General features: G+C 43.1%; 1 protein-coding gene across 2 annotated transcripts in view; it reads left to right on the top strand.

Annotated features, from left to right (window-relative positions):
• ephb1 (EPH receptor B1) overlaps nucleotides 1–21,531 on the top strand; it is a 189,341-nt gene that overhangs the window by 109,346 nt on the left and 58,464 nt on the right. For both annotated transcript variants that reach the window (XM_084369678.1, XM_084369677.1), the window contains exons 6-7: nucleotides 10,891–11,015; nucleotides 21,187–21,349. In XM_084369678.1, the coding sequence (XP_084225804.1) occupies nucleotides 10,891–11,015; nucleotides 21,187–21,349 (288 nt within the window). The remainder of the gene's footprint in view (nucleotides 1–10,890; nucleotides 11,016–21,186; nucleotides 21,350–21,531) is intronic.

Genomic DNA, 21,531 nt, shown 5'->3' with positions numbered 1-21,531 from the left:
GGCTTAAATTGGAAGTGGGTGGTGCTTAAACTTGAAATGAACGGGACTGACGGGAAGATGCTTGTTTAAATCCACCGAGGAGGGTTTTGTTTTCACTGGTGTCCATTTGTCTCTTGGTTGGTTGGTTTGTCAGCAAGATTATACAAAGGCAACAGTGCAGATTTCCACAGAACCTGGATGCAGGATAGGCCTCCAGAATACACCCTTAACTTAACTTTTGGTGAGGTCCGGATAAAGGGGACACATCCCGGAAAGTTTCCTCACTAACATTGTGTTACGTTTTTCAACATTTTTGTTACAATAATGCATTGATCTTGATTTAAAAAAAAAATAATAATAATATCTGGGATATTCAGCTAGCTGGTATCTATGGGTGAGTACAAAATGGGACTGTTGGGCCGTGGCAGAGGTATGCACTCTACTGAGTGCCATTCTCATTTAAGTCTGAAATTGATATGTGGTCCAGAACTTGCTGTATTTATTATTAATTTGAAAACTATTTACCGATCAGCCTCAGGATTGAGCTTCAGATCGATGTTTCTGACCACAGCATTTAGAGAACTATTTATAGAACAAGTTGTTATTAGAAACCTGAATGAATAAACCACCATCAGTTATACAATGAGGACCATGTAAATTCCCAGTGCAATGCAAGTCATTAAACATACAAAGGGGCCACCATGCCAATCATACCCAGTATGTTGTAATTCTTGCATATGGGAAGTAATGCAAATTTGAACAATCCAAATAAATACATAAGCACTCCTCTAGTCAGCTGATATGGAGGGTGTCGGTGCCCATACTGCATATACAGTATATAGGCCAACATTTCCTTAATCTCAGTATGAAATCAATGAAATGACAACAGCACAATGAAAACCCTGAGGCAACACGCTTGATGGCTTCAGCCTCAGAATGACAAATTTAGCAGTGTGAGACAAAAGCAAGGATGGCACTGTTTGGACTCAACAGACGAACAATGCACAACCCTAATTTCACATAATGTCCTCTCTATGCCAGAGCCAAGACTGCCAGTACAATAGACAGATTTCTTTGTTTATCTGACATGGCATTGTTTATGCACATCAGGGAGCGCACAGGTGCACAGATATCCAGGATGTGAAAGTTGAAATTTGTTCAATTAGATATTTTACATTGCAGCTCTGTTTGGAAGTGTATACATGCACCATTTCAAAGGGAATTTGACCATTTTTATTTTCCTTTAAAAAGTTGAGTTCATTATTGAGGAAGGATGTGGCACAGTTTAAGGTTAAGGGTGCCCTTTTTCACAGTGTCCTCTAAATCCCTCTTGGCTCTGCCTTTCAAGGTGAGCCATTTTTGTCATGTGCTGTTTCACTCGGCACAGCTGTGAAAAAGGATGATGGAGGAGATGAGCAGTATGATTGCTTAGCAGATAATAATTAATCAAAATGCCCCCCTGTTTATTTTCCATTTCATCCATCCCTTTTGCAAATAACATGCTCGGATGGGCCTCCAGTTAATAAGAAAGTAAACTGCGAGTGCATTTATACATGCATTCGTAGAATATAGAAAATGCGGGCTAGTGATGTCCAACACTGCGAGAACATTTATGTTTAAAGGACTAGTTCACCAGTTTTCAACCTTTATGCCCTATACAGCATATTTATAGACACTCTACACACTACGCCCCCTTAAACTTACAGCTGATTATACTGTTTCTTGTAAGTAAGAACAAGAGGCCTTCATACCAAAACTCTTTGTTGCTTCTGCTCTGTTCAAAACAACATCATTGGGTATGAGATTTAGGGGATAAATAGAGACTTCCCATGAGCTATAAACTGTTGACAAGGGTAATACTATATTATCACCCTTCTAGGTACTGTAGAGAACACATAGGTGAAGGGGTCCTTAAAGTCAGATTACCTGGGAAAGAAAAAAGTTTGCGCTTGTCTCAACAGACTCTTTTTCCAACTTGACATGGCTGTAGGAGTGGACTCTTGTGAGATTAAGGAAAACCAAGAGACCACCTAGAAAAACGTTAAGGCAGCTGTAGTTAGAAGGTTTATGGAGTAAATTGGCCATGAGGAGACAAAGGTTAGTGGAGGAAAAAGGAGAGCGTGGACGAGGACGAGGAGAGGAGGGAATAACAGAGGCCGGGAAGGAGCTGGGGGGGGGATTTAGTGTGAATCACCGAAGAGGCCATTTAACTGCCCTCGATCCCAGCGTGTGTCTGGGAGGAAGGACTGATCAATAGTGTGATTTAGGAGTTCATTCACGGCCTGTGCTCTCCGGGAGATACGCACACACACACACACACACATATACAGATACAGACACATAAAGGTTATATACTGCCCTCTCTTTGGCTATCATTCACGCCTGGCCTGAATTTAGTCATATTTATCTATGTTAGCTGCTGAAAAATAGCCATTTTATGTCTCTTTGTGAAATAGTGAGGTTTAATTTTAACAGCAGACGACACTCTTGGCTTCTAGTGAATTTATTAAATTCCTGAATGACCACCGAGATAAATATATATTGTAGCTGTGGGCGATAAAAGAACAGACATGGCAGCCATGTTTTCTTATGTAATCCATCCTGGGCACTTAACCTACATCTGCTACTGCTTCAAACGAGGAGGGCATTTTTGATCCTTTACACATTTTTTTTGCAACTCTTTTCCACTCTGACTGGTTATGCGGGGGTGGTTCGGTGGACAATGCATGAGGAAAAAGTCCGTAAATCTGACTGGTGCTATCTTTCTCAGCTAATGCCTGATGCTCAACAGTTCTCTGATCTTACTGGCACAGGCCCTCTTGACCTAGATTGTGTGCCAACAATCCCTCAGACCACAGAATGCCAAGTATATCTACAAACAATCCTCCTCCACTTAGCTGCTCTGTTTGGAGAGCTATTCCCACAGAAATGCAAACATCACTATCCTCGGCCTTCTATGGGCAAGTCCGACCGGGTGGGTTGCATTCAAGATACTAAGATGCAATGTGCTCGACTGAAACCCAAACAACCGGATGAATTAAAGAGATCTGCGCTCTGTGGGGTTCTGAAATCAGATGAGATGTTAGGCAAACATGTCAGTGGCGGGTATTCAAGACACTACTCATTATGTCTTCACAGTTTACAGGCTGCAGAATCATTCCATTTGTTTTTTAGGGGTTGCCTTTTTCCTTCTTTCTTCCCTCTCACTGCTGCCGCTATGTATCAGAGCGAGGGTGTCCAATAGTTTCATCATCTTAGACGGCTCTTCGGGCTCTCTCCGGGTGCCATTTTTATTTCATTTGATGCCTGTTCTCATAAATGTTGGATCCTGTCCCTGCACCCAGAAACTGAGGTATTAGCTGCAGGCAAAAATAAAAGTGTGGGCTTGAATGCTAGTGAGTCCCCTCGTCAATTCTGATGTCTTTATGCAGTGTATTAACTGACGGCGGGAAGCTTGTGTGTGTTTGCGTCTGTGTGAAAGCATGCTCGTGCTCTCTACAGCTTCTTTTTTTTTCATCACACAGAGCTATGTTCAGAATCCTCCACGTATAATGTGATTTTGAAAATAATTCCAACCACGGTTCCTTGACAGGAATCCACAGTGCTGAACTGATCCCTCTTTATGATGTTTGAGAGAGGCCCATTACCATATAGTCATGGCTGGCTTGGCCCTCTGAGTCCTTGCTAATAGGGAGGGAAGTAGTTAAACCTATGCCTTTGACAGAGGCACAGCACATGACTATAGGCTGCTCCCCTCATCTGAGACACTGAGCCCCTATTAGGAGGCTGTATGGTTCAATGGTGTGCCAGCATCTTAAAGCACAAACCACAAGGGCACTACAGAGAAAGAACAACTCTGCTTGTGCTATGCAGTTGTGATTGGGGCCTTACTGTATGTCTTTGCGCATAGAGTGTGTTTTTTGTCTTTTATTACTGCATGTGGAGTTGAATGGTACAAGATAGATCGTCCAATTGCGGCGCAACTTTCTGTCCAATCACTGCACTGAGAGTGACTGAGGCAGAGCAGGAACTTGCAGCTGGAAACTCAGATGTGGAAGCTGTTCTGCCTGAGGAACACGGATGACCATCTGCAATCAGTTTTATCCCAGGAATCTCATAAGCAGAGGGGGGACACGGTGAAAGGAGAGAGATAAAGTTGAAAACTTACAGGAGAATTATTACTCATGAAGTTTTCCAAGGATGACGATTGAACGACGCTACCTACTGTGCCTCTGATCGGCTAGTACCCGATGCCTTTGTTGGTTAGGTTCAGGTATGAGGAGTTGCTATTGGTTAGGGTAAGAATATCAGAGGAAATCTAGGGCAGGGGAAGCTAGGGTTATAGTTGGGGGTTAAACAAACAATTATGATTATGTGCTTAAATTAAAAGTAGCTGGACTCGACAGGGATCCTTCTAACTAAACAAAGAACCACTGGCCTGTGGACATTGACATTTTGCCAGGAATTGGGTTTCCTGAGATTAAAATGTCCCTGATCACTCCGATTTCCTGTTGAAACTATTTTTACAATTAATTGCACAACAGCTATTTCCCATTACGTATGTTTTTTTATGTTTTCACGGCATTTGAACTGAACGCAAACGTTGCACCACTTGATGAAAATGAACATTGTTGCCACTCACTAGTCGTGTCATGTTATTGCAAAAAGGCACCCGAACGCAAGACACACAGAGGCAGGAAGGTAAAAGGACAAAAAGCATGCTGTAATGATAAGCTGATTATCATTGGATCCAAAATCCAAAATGCAAGCAACAAGAGGCAAGGACAATCCAAGAAAACTGAAGAGTAAGACAAAAACTGCGGACAAACCATAAAGTCATGGGGAACAAACCAGGAACACAGGTAACACACGAGGACCAGGAACAGTCACAGGAGCACTGGATTAAAAAAGACCAAAGAGTGAGCAGAAAACGCAGGCTTAAATACACAGGAATGATTTACAACTGTTGTGTACAGAAGAAGGGTGGGGAAAAAGACAAAGACAGGAAACTAGGGGTGTGAAGTTTGGAAGATGTGGCCATTTTTCCATGAACTTTTTCTATCCAAGTCACACTATTGAGTTGCTTCATGGGAAACATAGGTTCCTGTGTTTTTGGGGATTAAAAGTAATGATATCTCTGCATCACATTCGACCATTCTATATAATTATTCCCCGGTGAGTCTCGCAACTTTATGGAAGTGCACTTGTGAATCACTGGAGTACTCTAAAGATGTAGAGCAGCTGACCACATGAATTATGGTGGCTGCACAGTGGAGTAACAGTAATGAAAACAGAGGTTCAGGTCTGTGCCAGACATGTAAAATGACGCTCCAGCTCATCTGTATTCTGCAGTAGATTAATCGTGCATGGGTAAAGAAGCCTTTCATTCTTTCATCAGTTCCTTTCAAACCCTCTCCCACCTTTTCCCTCTCTGTCTCCCCTTCCTCTCTGTCTCTGACTTTTTCTCTTTCTCAGCCAGACACTGGGAGGCTTTGACTTTGATTAATGGTGAGCCAAGCTCTGCATTAAAAGCCAGGGGCAGCAAGTGGGGCCAGATAAAAGTGGAGCAGGGGGGCAAGGGATGGGAGGGATGGAGGGAAGAGAAGGAGTACAGGACACAGTCACCAATCACTGTCAGCATCATCGTCCCAGGGTGACAGTGGGGGACGCAGTTGGAGGGGACAGCGGTGCTTCATTGGGCTGAACCTCACCCTCATACAGGCACAACACATTGTCTCTGACAGGCTCTTCACACATGGGCTTCTAGGACACACACAAAACACGGTCACTGTCTGTCCAGTGGGACTCGCCAGTGAGAAAAGTTTTTTGCTTCGGGGAATGTAGTGAGAATTTGTGTTTTGTTAAGATAGAAGTTTAAGATCAAATGTTTACAGCTCACACCTTCAATCCTGATAATTAAAGGAGACGTATTATGCTCATATTCTCAGCCTCCAGTTAGCTTCCCTTCTACCGTAAAAGTAGGCATAAATTATGAAATTGAAACATGGTGACATAGTGTGATGTCAAGAAGTCACAGAATTAAAGGCGGGACTACTGACGAGGCGTTTTCAGACATTTCAGGAGCAGTGTTCTCTTTCGGAGAGAGGAGCTCCCGTTGGTGTGGACTTTGGCCTTTTTAACTTTCGAGATCTTTTACGTGCACAAGAAACTATATAAAACACTGAAGGAAAGAAAAAGACCAAAAAGGCATAATATGTCTCCTTTTAAAACCTGATAAAAGTCAAGCTTTAAAAAGAAAACAAAAAAAAAAACTATTGCATGAGCAGATCCAAGACGTAACACAGGGAGATGTCGTCTCAGTCTCATAGACAATCCCACCTAGAAAGCTCTAATTGCGCGGCTGTTTCTCCAGATGGGGTTAGCAGCTAACAATAAGCACAAAAACTGACCTATTTGAATCACTTAAAGTAATCTCAACCCAGGCTACACATAGAGAACCGGCATAAAAAAATTCTCCCTGATAAAAATGGATGTTCTTCTGTCTTTGTGCCTGAATGCATGTACTGAGTTGGGACCTGGACTCGGGGCTGGGGCTGTGGAAATACCTCTTCTCCTCAACCCCTTTTTTCCTCTGCTGGAATTTCTGTGTGGAGTGCCCCTCCCTTGGGTCTGTCAGGAACAGTGTGTGCCTGTGGCCGGTAATTGATAATGCGGCACAGGCAGCCCTAGCCCTGGTCAGTGGAGCGTGAACCAGCCTGAGAGGCAGAGAGGCTGAAGTGCACCGAGGTGAAGCTTAGCCCTCGCACTCTCTGTCTAGGGTATGAGGGAGGGAGGGGAGGGTAGGAGGCGAGAGCCAAGTGAGGCAGACGCCACAGAATCCATTCACGCTGACAGGATTGTTAACATTTTTAGTTAATTATCTGACAATCAAATCAAGAAATACTTACCCTAAAATTGTAGAGAAAGCCGTCTTATAATACCTGATTTATAAGCAACCACGCTGAGTAGAAAAGGTCGGAGGCTTTTCTTCATACAGAGCTCCTGCGACCACGGAGTGGTTAGGCAAGGGGTGAAGTACAAAGAGAAGGGAAAGGAATAGAATAACCATTAAGGAGTCTGATACAAAAAAAAGGGTCTTTCAGTTTAGAGAGGGTGCCATTTGCAGCCTTTTGAATAGACGAGTTATTCAGAAAAGATGGTGAGTGGAGACCAGGTGGAGCAATGACTAGGCCTCAGCAGCAAGCCGGCTGAGAGCCAAGAGGCTGATAGGCACAAAATGTAGAGCATGGGCTTGTGTGGGGCTGTATTTATGCCTGCAGACATGGGCGTGGAGAATCCTTTCCAGCTCTGTATACAAACACAGAGGCTTTAAGCTTAATACGAGCCGTCGCAGAATCAGTTTTTAATCAAACTTACTTGTGTGCTCACAAATTGGTTTTGATGAGTAAGTTTGGTTGGATTCATCTTTGAACTTTCAATTAGAGTTGATCTTGGCACCTTGGAGGAGTTTGTGATCATACGGTAGATTCTGGGGCATATTCACAAGCCATTAAAGTGTTTCATTTGTACACAAAAGGCGAGCAATATAAATGTCTATCATGATGCATTTATACGAAGGATTCAGCTCGTAGTCCCGGAAAACTTGGTCTCAAATCCTTCAGAACATTAACAAGCCATGCCTAAATAAGCAACGAATTGCACTTGAATTAGGAGAAACATCCTTTAGATATATTTATAGTATTTATATTTATAGAACTTAAAACTCAAAAACTCAGACAATCTGCGTCATCAGGACTCTGTTTGTGTGGTATGATTAGATTTGATTGAAAGTGCAGGCAACATGAGCAAACAACTCATAGATGTACCGAAATGTAGACGTAGATACTAGATCCAAAGATGGCGCTGGTTCACTTTCAAAGTCAAATATGTAAGAATTCTAAACTCTTTGGGATTGGTGAACCAACAATCCAACCAAAAAACAGGGGGCATCATGTAACCAGAATAACCGCAAATTGGAAGTTAGCCGTGCAGCTAGCAGTCCAGGCTGCGAACGGGGGTGTGTTGGTGTTTACACCGCTAGCCGAGGAGATTTGGACCAAAATGGGTTAAGTGGTTAGCATGCTAACTTCAGTACATATCTCTGCTACACAACACAAAGACGTCATAATGTCAAACTGTTTATTTTCTTCTCATTCTGTTGACAATTTTGGTTCATTTTTTAACTTCTTTCCACTAAAATTCTCACATATTGCACCTTTAAACAGAAAATAGTGTGTTCATGTATGATCTGATCATTTATAGTAAGAAAGCAATTACAAAATTCTCAGCGCCTTTTAATTAAACCCATTTCCAGAAAGGCTGTCACATTAATCTGTTGTTGGGTAGGCTTTCCTGTGAAAAATCCTCTGCTACGCGGGAACTGGTGCAATTTCCAATCTCCAGCAACAGGGGTTTGTTTGGAATAAACAGAGATAAAGATCATGGCAGTTAGCATGAGTAAAAAGACAAAATACCCCCAGAACCGTTAACTTGATCCAAATGATCCCTGGGCAGTGCATAATGATTTGAACTGTGCAGATTTTAGAACTCACCTGCTGCTACTGGCCAAGCCAGCGCTGTCTGTGACATTTAGGAGCTTGTCAGCTTGCCCTAGATTACACATATTAGCACAACAAATAGGTGAGGAAAAAGCGAATACCGGCACCAGAAAAATGTACTTTTTCCTCGCAGAGGAGACAGTCCGGGGAATTGAACCCCCCAGACGCCACTGTCAGCAGTGACAAGATATCCACGGATTTGTTAAATGTCAACAGTGGGGAAAAACCTGCGAGGGTATGATAGTGGAAAAGACATGACACCTGTTCTGATGCTAAAAATTAGGGTCAATTTCAGTTCAATTCAATTTATTTTTTGTAGTCCATATAGATGAAAGATTAAAAAAAAAAACGCTGTCAGCTGATCAGAAGCTTCATTGGCTAAGACGCAGGTACGACAGTCGAGACAGGCAGTTGTGCACTTCTAACTGAATTTTTAAACCGCAAACAGACACAAGCACACACATGCATACAGACTTTTATTACGGATGATGTGTTCCTTCTATCCAATAACAAAATCCCTGGGCGGCATGTGAAGAGCGACAAGGCACAGGGTTAATTCTGGGTTAATTGACAGCTCATGTGTGTGCATTCAGGTGTACTGGGGCAGCAGGATGGAAAAGACTGCGTGGCTTGTCCTTAACGATCAGAATACGACACTAATTTGTTTCCAAGGGGTTTAATGAATAATGTGGTTCATAAACAAATGGGGCCTTAAACTAATGTTTTTATCAGCTATTGTCTATGAATATGGTTTCCATACAGGGTACATAGACATTTGGGATGCTCGTTTTGCTGCAGATCCGGTGCAGTCTGCTTTTGCCCGCAGAGTGGCAGTTTTATTGGAGGCAAGCATATATTTTTCCTGCCTGCACTGTTTAGCAATTTCATGGCTCACCATGACATCATTTGCACTGAAATCAGCGGTGGAGTGTTCCACGGGGGGCGTAGCAATAAATCAGGTGACACAAATTTTCATAAATTCTTCCCTGCATATAGTAACACAATCAACCCTGTTCTTCTTTTTCTGTTCATGTTATTTTTGTCCTTTTTTTTAACATACTTTTCATTTTAACATGTATTACATAAATTCCCAACTGACTGTATGGCTCCTCAGTGAGACCTACTACCTCTCTTTTCTGAACAATACATTTCTATTGCACTGAACATTATATCTAGCCGCATATGGACATGCTTACTAACTGCATTCAATTATGCACAATCATCACATTACTGTTAACACAAAGGCCCAAGTGAGCTTCTTACATGCCTTCATTAATTAAATCACATAACTTGTTTTCTTACCTGGCATATTCACATTTTACAAAGACAGCGACAGCCATTACTAAACAACATTGCATCACGTTGTTGACCAATTGTAGACCAAATTCAAAATATGAACCGACTGCCACAGAAGCTTTAAAGCTGGGTTAATTACCGCTTCCGCTGCATCCTGTGTGTGGCACACGCAGTGCTCCTATATTCTGCCCAAGTATCCAAAATGACTCCGTCCAACTGCGGACTAAATCCAACGCGACTGGTTGCCGGACACGAGCCAGGCTCGTGATAACTGACGAAACTGGCGCAAAGGTGTCCTCAGTCCTGCTAACTGGAGCTGACACTCAGTTGAAGTCCACACCCTCAAATCTTTGCCAATTCAGCGGCCTTGTTTTGGCCAAAGCTGGCACACGTTTAGTCCTGCGGTGCCAGAATATGGCTGAGTGCGGCTCTAATCGTGCCCGACTCTGCTGGCTACCTGGTTACTGATGAGAGTGGCAGTTGTACCTTTTGAACTTGGATTCTGTGCAGAGTGCTGGTACCTGATGGTGGTTTATACTAGATTCACACTTTGGACGATAGTATTGGGATTGTGCTCTATTTTTAGCGTGGATAACTATGATTAACTCCGAGATAATTATGTGCCTGTCCCATATATGGCTTGATAAACTGATTTTTAATCTATATTTTTAATCAATATGGCTGCAGAAGGCTCCACACTTCATGTTTGGCATGGATAATTAACTCTCACTTAGTAACTGAGAGAATTGTGGAATTTCTCATACTAGTAATAAATAATAATAATAAGTTGCTTTCATATTGCGCCTTTCAAGGAAGGGCTCTAGTGTCTTCACCTCACTGTACCAGGCAGCAAGCGCGAGTAAAAAAAGATATAATACTTAATTAAAAGATAAAAGTCGGCTATAAAATGCTTAAATGGTTCGCCAAATATACTCCGGCAGCCCAAGTAAACTGTATGTGTGGGGAACGCTGGTCATTCTTCAGACATATCTGTAATATTTTTTCTTTTCTTTCTCGAAATGTACTGATTCTGTGTCACTCTCTCTGTGCCCTACAGCTCCCTCCATAGTTCCCATCATGCACCAGATCAGCTCCACCATGAACAGCTTCACACTGTCATGGCCGCAACCTGAACAGCCCAACGGCATCATCCTGGACTATGAGCTGCGCTACTACGAGAAGGTGAGATAAGTGTGTGTGTGTGTGTGTTTGTGTGGTGATGTTCATGTCTGACTTGACATCTATCTGCAACAGTACCAGCCCTTTGAGTTAATAGGTGTCGTCTCATACTTTGCACATGCATAGAAAACTACACCCTAAACTAAACCCCCTCCCCAAAAAAATCTAAGCTTTCCCTTGTATCTGTGAGCAGAGTCCCCCTGGGTTGATAATATGTTCCTTCCCTGTGCTCACTCCTTCTCTCCCACTGTTCTTTGGTTTCTGCTGCTGATGAAGTGAATAGGTTGACCTCTGCTCCGGGCCCACTCTGCACAGTGCAGCAACCTGCCCCGCTGCGAAAATGCATTGCGTCTGGGGGGAGTCACATCGACCCGTCTGCTCACACACAATACGTCTGCTTTATTAAGTCGCCAGCCCTTACCCCACAGCGCCTGTGCTGCTCTAGTATTGACCTGTAGGCTTTTCCCAAGGCCTGAGACATAATGATACCTAGAGATCGGAGACTCTAGCTTTTTGTCCGGGCCCCTTGTTTGTCCTCCTAAAGCTGATCGATAGGTATAGCAAGGTTGGTCATGCATGTTCTTTCCCCCGGCCTTTGTCGTCTTAAGCTAAGACTTTTTTCCCAGACTTGATGCACCGTCACCCATGTTCCGCTTTCTAAATAAAAGAAAACAATCGATGGGAGTTTCATAAATGTTTTTCTTCTTCTGTTGAGTTATTTATTTCGCTCAAACTCATTTTGGCTAAGGTTCATGGATCAATATTCACAACCGCACCTTAGAATACTGTTTGTCGCATTTAACATTTTCTATCAGAGAGAAACAACAATCATGTTTTTAAATGATGTTTGCGGTTGGAAACTCAGTTATCCAATAATAGCTGCCTTGCTTGCTGTTTTCCCCACTGGCATCGCTCAGGTCATAAAATTGAATCCGATTGCCATGGCCCTGAGAAACCTTATCTGCCAGACAGCTTAGTGTCGTGTAAATAACACTCATACAGCCTCCCATTAGCTCATGAATATCAATGAAACCTAATCCTATTGATGTTTATGTAGCGTGTCCTCACACAAATAGATGAGCACGGCGTAATCACAAATTAGTGAATTAAGGAGGACAAGATTGCTAATTGCACCGGGATGATTCAGGTGACAGAGAGGTGGCACTCTCTCTACATTGTCTATCTCTGCTTTAATGTAGCTTCATATCCCCCCCCCCTGTACAGTATGTGGGTTTATCTCCAAAATGTACCATCATCTGAGTGTGAGTAAGACACAGAAGGTGAGTCAGAGTGATTGCTTTGTGACACACTGTGCTGTGGAGATGAGATTTCCACATTGGTGGTCCTCCTTTCGACACTCACTCACACTATTTCGGACCTGACAAGGCTTTTTATAGGCTCTAAACAGACTTTCCTTCCGCCAGCTTCTTCCGTCCAAAGTGTCGCTGCAGATGCGTTTTTTTTTTTTTTTTGTGCCAGATTAAGCACCGACCCTCGGAGGAAGAAACAGCAGGTGGTGGGCAAAAGAAATCAAATACGAGTACACGCCATGTGTGTAATCTCCATACCAGTTAAAATTTATTACATGCACGAGGAAAAAGTCCACACTAAATTCTGTCACAGACGTCGGCTTGGGTTACCTGCATGCGTTGTTCAGCCTGCTCGTTGCATATGGAGAAGCAGGGAATTAAATTGCATCGCACCGAGGTCAGTCTTGCCGAATCCTTGAGAGGTCCAGGAAATCAGAGAGCTCCACGCAGCCGAAGATGTGGCCTTTTAGTCATGAGAGGCAATTATGGGCGGAGGTCTCTTGCCACGTCTATCACACACTCCCCTGCACACTCCCAGCTTTAACCAGCGCCACGGGTGACTCACACTGTAGCCTGGATAATACAATCATAAAAAATGAGCCTTTTTTTATATAAGATGGCCTTGCTACACTTGCCTTCTTATTTATGCATCTCACCTATGCCTGCATTAATCTCAGAGTAGTCACACTGTTATGGTTCTGGAGTTGATTGTCTCAGCGTGCCTAACACAGCCAGCTAGTCCTTAGCACAGCAGAGAGCTGTCTCTCCGTACACTCCATCTCACAGGAAGCGCCCTACACCCATTTACAACAGCGGCTTCTTCAGCAGCACGGCGGTGTCACACTCTGTGCTGAGTAATATCTCAGGATAATCATGAGAGAAAATTCCACCCTTTTTCCAGCCCTTGTTTAATGTTGCAGTTTTATCCTTTAGCCTGATAACCTATTTGTCACAACTTTAATTGTTGTAGACACAGGGAGATATTTTAAATGGGCTGTATGTAGCCATTTAAAGCTATTTACATGCATTAATCACCTTTTTATCTGCCTTATGTGAGCGGATTGTAATGTGACATGTAAAATGAGACCTTGGCCGCTTCTCTCGCTCGCCTATACAAGCCTGTGGACGATTTGTTTAAGTTTTTTTAATGCTGCTGGACTGTGGATTTCTTTGTGAAGGACTCGGGTTGCATTTTGGGTTTATGTACATTCTCGAGTGCATCGCCTGCTGCGCAAACAGAGAGCAATAGTAGCTAACATTAGTTTGAAAAGGAGTCTGCTAGTTCCACAAAGCAGCTTTAAGATGTTTCTGAGTGTTTTTATTAAGACGATTTTTTTGTCTTGATTTGACGGTTCACGGTAGATGGTGACAAATGGAGTGTGGAGAGAGAGTCAGGGGTGACGAGGGATAAAAGGTCCCCAGATGGTTTTGAACTGTGGACGTTGTGACCTTGACTGTTAGGCCTCCAGAATGCCCCGGGGACGCGAGCATGAATGCATTAAGAAGAGCTGGATAGCATTTTTCAAGACGGTGCTTTATTCACTTCAGTGAAGGTTATACACCAGGCGCGTTCATGACATACATATGAATGGCATGTCACATTTTGAAATGTTTTTGTGGGTCAGCATTTTGCAGTTGTTTGTTTTTTAAGAAAATGCACATGGGGGAAAATCTTCTTTGACCTGTGCGCGTCACGTGACCTGCAATTCCAAGTGTGCACGCCACCCTGAAATCACCTCATAGCTTAATGCTGTTCCTTGACTTAGCTTCACAGGGTATTAGCGTGAAGCTGTGACCCAAAACAGCCCTGTGTTTACTCTATTTTTAATTTGAACTTTATTTAAACAGTAATCTCATTGCAACAAAGGGTTTCATTCTCAAGAGATCCTCGGTGTTAAGACAATCAGTTGCCCTCCTGAATCCACATCCTTCACACGTATCTTTTAATCTACATGTATCAGAGGTTTTGTCACTGTAATCTCTATTTAATATATATTCGTTATTGATCTATGATGTACACACAACATCTATTGCATGTCTGTTCCTCGAATCGAGGGAAGATAGAGGATGTTGTTTTTTAGCTATATAAAAAATGTGCTTGTCTTCAAAGCAGTGCTAGTCGCAGTAGCAGCGTGCTGTTTTAGGTAAAAGTGAGACTGTGAAAAACAATCCAGGAAGTCCAGTTTGAAAACAGTTAAATGCATTAAAAGATTTTATAGATGCCAAAACACTACACAACTCAAATTTACATGACATTTTTATCATAGATCTTTTCTAGATGCTATATAAATACCGGGAAAGAATCAGGCGCTTAATCTAAGGTGAACTGCACACAGCCTGTAATTAGAAACTGTGTCTTCAACCGAGACTCGGTCTTCCGTAAGGTGGTGATGTCGCTACTATACAGTCACCGCTCTCTGAAACATTACCATAATATGGAACCTTTAAAGGTTCACTATGTAGTTTTGGAAAATAAATTCAAACTCAGAGATGTTGTATTTACTGTTTTAATAAGGAATCTTTCCATACCTGAAAAAAATAGGTTGTCCTCAGAGGGAAATCAGGTCCCCAGAATGGTGTTTGAAGCTAAAAGGTGGCTACTAAGAAGGGTCGTGCAAATATAAACAAAGTTAAACAATATGAAATTGTGTTATCCTTTGTTGATTCAGTCTATTGAGTCATGAAAACCAATCAACCAATAAATATTCATCTTTTCCCGAAACTACATAGTGCTCCTTTAAGGCTAATCAATCAAAACTGAAGCGTGTCTGAATGTAAACATCAAAAGTTAGAACTCACAATGTCAACATATAAATATGTTTATGTCCTTTGACATTCAAGGTAATAACATTTTCTTATTCACTTTGAAGTCGGCGGTTCAGAGAAACCGTAACGCCGCAATTGCTAAAACCTGTCTGCTTTTGTTCTGCAGCCTTAACAGACATCATTTTAAAGACGTGTTTGTTTGAAGTCCATAATATCTGCGATTATGCTCGATCGTAAAAACGTTACCAACAGTAATACTTCCCCAGACTACAAAAATAAGACTGCCTGTGAGCGAGTGTGAGTGGCAGTTAAGAGCTGTGTGAAGGAGAGGGGTGGTAATGACTCAGGGAGACTGCATTTTGACAGTTTCACCTGAAAGCTGTAGTGAGTGCTAAAGGCTGTTCTCTCAACAGGCTTCACTCCCTTCCTCAGCCCACTTTCTCATTACAGAGTAAGTGGTCCCGGGACCCTGTAAAATCGGGAGGCGAGATGAAATGAATTAAAAGTTTGCCGAGAAAGAAGTCGAATCTCACGCTCCTGGTGTCTCCATTTTTCTGCTCCCCTTTTTCCTCTGGATGCCTGAAATTTCGGGGAGGGTGGAAATAACTCGGCATAGCGGAGGTCAGGCCTTCCATTAAGGCTGGAGCAGGGCAGCCACTGGCTCTGGGTTTGTGATGGCTCTGTGTGTGTGCTTGTGTCGGTGTTTGTGGGTGGGCGTCTCAGTCGTTCAGGTGCATCCACTCCGGATGACAGCAGTACTGTCACGCTGCGGTGCGAGGAAATTTCAAGAGATCCAGGTTTACAGCATGTCACCGGGATCCGCAGCACACTGACCGTAGCACCATCTGCATTTCTGGCACTCCGAAATCCCTCTCTTACTTTACATACAATTAGCAATTCCTCAGAAGAGAAGCCAGGAGAAAGAATTTATTATTCTTTTCTTCTCCCGCTGCCAGCCTTCAGAGTCGACCACAACACTTTTTTGTAGACACACACACACACACATACACACACAGATGTTGTACAGACAAGTTTAGATTTTTAATGGAACCTGTGAAAAGCAGGACTTGTGGAGCGCTCCCCTCGGTCCCCCAGCGAGGGTATTCACATCCCCTCCCACAGACTCTCTTCTTCTTCCTCTTTGTTTGTCCCCCCCACCCCGCTCGCTCAGGCCCCCCTAGTAAGTCTCCAGGTGGATGGAATGCATACAAAGAGTCATCTCTAAAAGGAGGTTGGCCGCGACGAACAAGAAAAAACAAACTGAAAGCGGCTGAAAGCAAATACATTTTTCCTTCCAAGTAACTGGAGATAAGACGATTCTTCTCACCTTTCTCTCGGCAGGCTCACCAGTGTTTAGCGGGTGGCTTTGCAGAATCAGAATGAGAGAAAATCCTTTTCTCCCCGCTGTTGCTTTACGGTGATATAATTTCTTTTTAGACCATATTATTTTAGTTTCTTTAATTCCCGAAACGATTAAGGGGCTTTAATATCAGATTATATCACCATTGTGTTTCCATACTTAATAATTGCCAATTTTTTTAGATTAAAATTCACGAGGTAATGGTAATTATTTGCACTCGATAATAAAACCCCATCTAGTCTCTGAGATTCAAATTGTGAGCCCGTATTCCCCACCTCTCCGTTATTTTCCTTTTTCTACCGTAGGCAATACATTTTAATTTTACATTAATGGGACGGGTTTCTTTCTTTCATTCCCACTTTAAAAACATAATATTAGAATGTTCTCCCCCACCGCCTCTCCCTTTGTGCGAGTGTGTGCGAGCCTGTGAAGAGGACACATGGTAATCCACCATCTCTGTCTTGGTGCCAGGTGGCCATGCTGTCCATTTTGGTTGGTTGGCATTTTTTGAAAAAACAGACACACAAACGCCAACCCACACACACACACACACGCACACACACACGCATTGAAACGTCAAGTCAAGTCAGTATTATTTGTAGTCCAATATCACACATAATATCTCGGTGGCCTTTACGGGGCCCACAGCTGTAATGGTTTTTGACTGGAAAACTCACCCCCTCCAAGAAACTCCTAGAAAATAAGAAGGGAAATGGCAGAAAGTGTCAGGGAGGAAATTCAAAGAGAGATCTCCCCTCTCGCAGTCTGCTGGCAGCGCAATAGCAATTGGTTGGAAATTGGCAATTACAAAGAATGAACTGAAAGTTGTAGAAAAAAATACAAGTGTTGGACTTGTAACAATCCAGCAATATGACTATAACAGATCCAGGGAAAATGTAGTACAGTACATTTAGTAAATGTAGACAATCACATGAAATGACTGGAACTAAATGTGTTACAGTTCTCTATCAGCTCTCAAGTCCGCGCATGTCGGCCTTGTATAGGATATCACAGCTCATTTGTTATTACATTTATTAAAGGTGCTGTATGAGTGAGTTTGCTTGCCAAGAGCCGTCTCCAGCAGTGGAAATACCAATGTTAGGCCAACTATCGCTTTGCTTCTATTTCTGTCACTTTCTTCTTTTCTGACGAACGTGGTTTCGTCCTACTTCTTCATCCTGTCATGTTGGACCAAGGGCAGACTAGGCGCTACAGTACTTCTGTCTCCTGGCTCGTAAGTGGTATTATGAGACAGGATGGGCAGAGGCTAGCTGGTTAGTATGCTAACATGGGTTGATGTATCTGCACCACAATACACAGACGTCTTTGAGAAGACGTCAACACTTTTTTCTTCAATCCTTTTGATCATTTTAGCAATATTTTTAAAGAATGTTTTAAACTGAAATTCTTACATATAGCTCCTTTAACGCTCCCTCCTGGGGTAAATGTAAAAGGCCTGAGTGTCAGTGAGCACATGGTGAGCATCTTGAGGCAGTATCCGATAAACAATGTGAATGACGAAGACCATTCTTTGTCGCAGTGATTTTATCGAATGCTGCAGAGACCAAACCCCCCTGCAGCGCTTCCTGCCTGTCACCCCTGGCAATGCTATTTGATTGGCTGCTCCGCCATCTGCCTTCCCACCTGCAACTCTGTCTTTATTTAGCGCGTTAGGGTGTGGTCCTCCTAATCCCCATTTGACTGGCAGCAGGAGAGGACCTCTCGTGGCTGGAAGTCCCTCCTGGCATGGCCTTTTATTGGCTATCCACTAACCTGCTGGAGTGCCAAATGCCAGCTCATTTTTAAGTGGCAGATGTGCGCGTGAATGCGTGTGTGTCCGTGTGCGTTGCATATAATCCCCATTTGACTGGCAGCGTGAAAGGGCCATTCCTAGCTGGTGCTCCCTCAAGGGATGCTCCCCCATTGGCGGTTCGCCATCTGTCTGCTCACCTGTCCGCCACTCAAACTTAACAGATGGGGGGCTGTGGCCCTGAGAAATGCAGGATGACTGGAACCAGAAGTCAGCGATTTCTGACCCCGAGTGGTCCATGTGCACTCGACCGTGTCTTATACCCGATGAATGGATAAATATGGTCCCAGTCTCTCGTGGGAGTCTTTCAGATGCACCAGCTACAATTTTAAAGTTTCAGAACTTTTTCCTTTTCTGTATGCAGCACGTTGGAGGGACGACATATTTCTTGATCTAACTGACAAAAGGTCTGAGAAACGATTAAACTCTCTAAACCAGTTACATCCGCGGTTCCATTTATAAACATCTCCTGCCTCTCCGAGATAAAATGAAAGCCTGTTGGTGCAACGCTCTCCCATCCCAGGCCCAAACATTTGTCTTCATCAAGCCCAGAGTGTCCAATAAGAGCTAATGTGATTGCACACATCATTATGTGAGGGGGGGGGCGGTTGGTTTGGTGGGTGAAGGCAGATTTCATAGCTGTGTTTACCTCGTCTGCTCAATGACGGAGCAACCGGAATGATTCAATTACACCAATCAGATTGGATAATGATTTCGATGTGGGTTGCTTCTGCTGCGAGTTTCTTATCGCTTCCTGCCATCGTCTTCCTCCTCATCCCCCCCCTCCCTCCCCTGCTTCCTCCTTGCGTATCTACTTTTTTCCACTCAACGCTGTTGTTGTCAAGATTTTTCTATCCATATTTTCTCGGAGCAGTCATACATGTCATATGAGATGCAGTCCAGCATTAAACAACAGTGTGTTTGCCAAGGTTAAAGAAACAGTATGCCTGTGTATTTACACTGTTTTACTGACACAGTGAAATTTCACTTTCAACTGCCCCCCCTCCCTCTCTACAGTACGTCTGCATCTAGCTATCAGCAGCCTGCAGTGGTGGGTGTAGTGTAGGTGCAGTCTTATTTTCTGGCTGTCATATTCACTCTGGGTTATGGGAAGGTGACAGGCCTAAGTAATTACTGATCCCCCATAGCAGATACCTCCAGCAACGCCCCAAACTACACTGCAGCAGGCTGCTCTCTTGAGCCTGGAGTGAAAAAGAGAGAGAGAGATACAGGATCTGGAGGGCAGGTCCCCTGGTCAGGACAATGCATTTACATAATGGATGGCTATATTTATGCATCCATGCAGTCATGGACAAATGCATTTATTCATAATGTACGTCCATGCAAACAGTGGTGAGAATGAATCTTTGGAGAGGATCTGAAGAGATATAAACTGAGTGTCGGAAATAGAATGTCAAATAATTCTTATAGCTTTCCCGTTAATGAAAAATATAAAATGCTTTCCGCAGGTGGAACCGCCGTCATATTTAAAAAGCAACGCGCCGCAGACAACAAGAGGATGTAATGTTCAAACTTCTTGCAGTAATTAAACTGCCTCATAAAGCACATCTGAGGAGACAAATATGCAATGCTATTCTATTACGGTTCAGAAGTAGCTATTGCTCTTTGTAATTTGCGAGAAATGATTGCCTTTAATTACCACATTGTGAATATGCCTTACTGCGTGGATGGGAGAGGTTGTGCGGCTGTTTGAGTGTGTGTCTTTGTGTGCTGCAGCGTTACGTCTCTGATGCTTAAACTGACCGAAGGTTTTACATATTATTACCTCCCGCCATTTATCATGACATATGGCAGCCATCGCCGTGCCTTGTATCAGAAGGCGGGCCGATCGTCCCTCTCTGCAAGCCAGATCAGCACTTTTATCCACTCAAGGACTACTTTAAAAGGTTCCGGAGACATTAAACGCATTAAACACCCGGTCTGAGGAGTGACTTTCACTGCATGTGCCTGCAGCAAAGTGTTTTCTTGGAGAGAGCCTTCAGATATTCACTGTTTTACATAACATGGTTGTATTTTTATTCTTTTTTTATACCCATGCCAAGGGTATTTATTTATAATGTCAGGCTGTTGTCGATATCAGCAATTCCCAAAGTGTGGGCCGCAGCCCATTGGTGGGCCGTGGAAGGCACTGCGGGTGGGCCGCACGATGTCATTCACAATAAATAGATAAAAGTTTTAAATTACAGTAAAATATTTATACTTAAGTATTTACTTTTAAATCAGAAATGCTCAAACATTCTTCATTGATCAGGCCTATTGTTTTGTTGAAGCCTGTTTACCATTGATCGGTGTGCCATCTACCGTCCTTTACCTGCAAGGCTGGGTGGCAAACGAGTGTATGTCATTACCATTATCATAATTCTCTGTATTATATTCTATTGTATTTTTTCACTCAGTGCTCAGGACTCAACTTCTTGATCAAATAAAGTATTTGCCTCCATTTTCCTCCGCCAAGGAGGTTGTGTTTTCACCGACGTCCATCGGTGCACATGCAGATAAAAAAATCACATCCTGGAATTTTTCCTCACATTTTTTAATATTGCGAGATAAAATGTTCTGTTCTGTCTCTTCCATTTATCCACTCTTCCCTACTATCTACTGTTTTCATCTGTCTTCTATCAATGTTTTTTTATCAAAAGCAAACTACATTTCCTGTATCTCTGGTTCAAAACAAATACAATATACACCCTAAACTGATTTCCACCTAATTCGGACCACTTTCCATGTATTGTTTCCTGAATATACAATCTTTAAAAAGCCTGTTTTTTGTCTTTCTGTCAAAGTTCTACAACTTGATCTTGCACTGCCAGACTTTTTCTCTTTAACTGTGGGGTTTAACACTTTTCCACTGACATCTTCTCTGTAAGTCATCTCTAACCTGCCCTCTGTGTTCCCTGCTCCTTTCAGGACCACGCTGAGATTAACTCCACCATCCTGCGAAGCCAAACTAACACAGCTCGCGTGGAGGGCCTGAGGCCGGGTACAGTCTACGTGGTACAGGTGCGGGCGCGGACTGTGGCAGGCTTTGGCAAATACAGCAGCAAGATGTGCTTCCAAACCCTCACAGATGGTAAGGATCGCCGAGCCAGGAGAAACAGCTCTCTCTCTGTCTCTCTCTATCCTTCTCTGTCTCACTTTGTCTCTCGCTCTCTCACACACACACACACACACACACACATACTGGTTTCTGTGGTCTATGGGGACCGACTTTTTATTCATCACATGTGGGGACCACCCTTTCTAAATGTTATA

Source organism: Pagrus pagrus (assembly GCF_965226575.1).
Source record: "Pagrus pagrus genome assembly, chromosome: 12".
Classification (NCBI taxonomy): Eukaryota; Metazoa; Chordata; class Actinopteri; order Spariformes; family Sparidae; genus Pagrus; species Pagrus pagrus.
The sequence above is the reverse complement of the archived record's forward strand: the minus strand, read 5'-3'. Positions and strand labels throughout refer to the sequence as shown.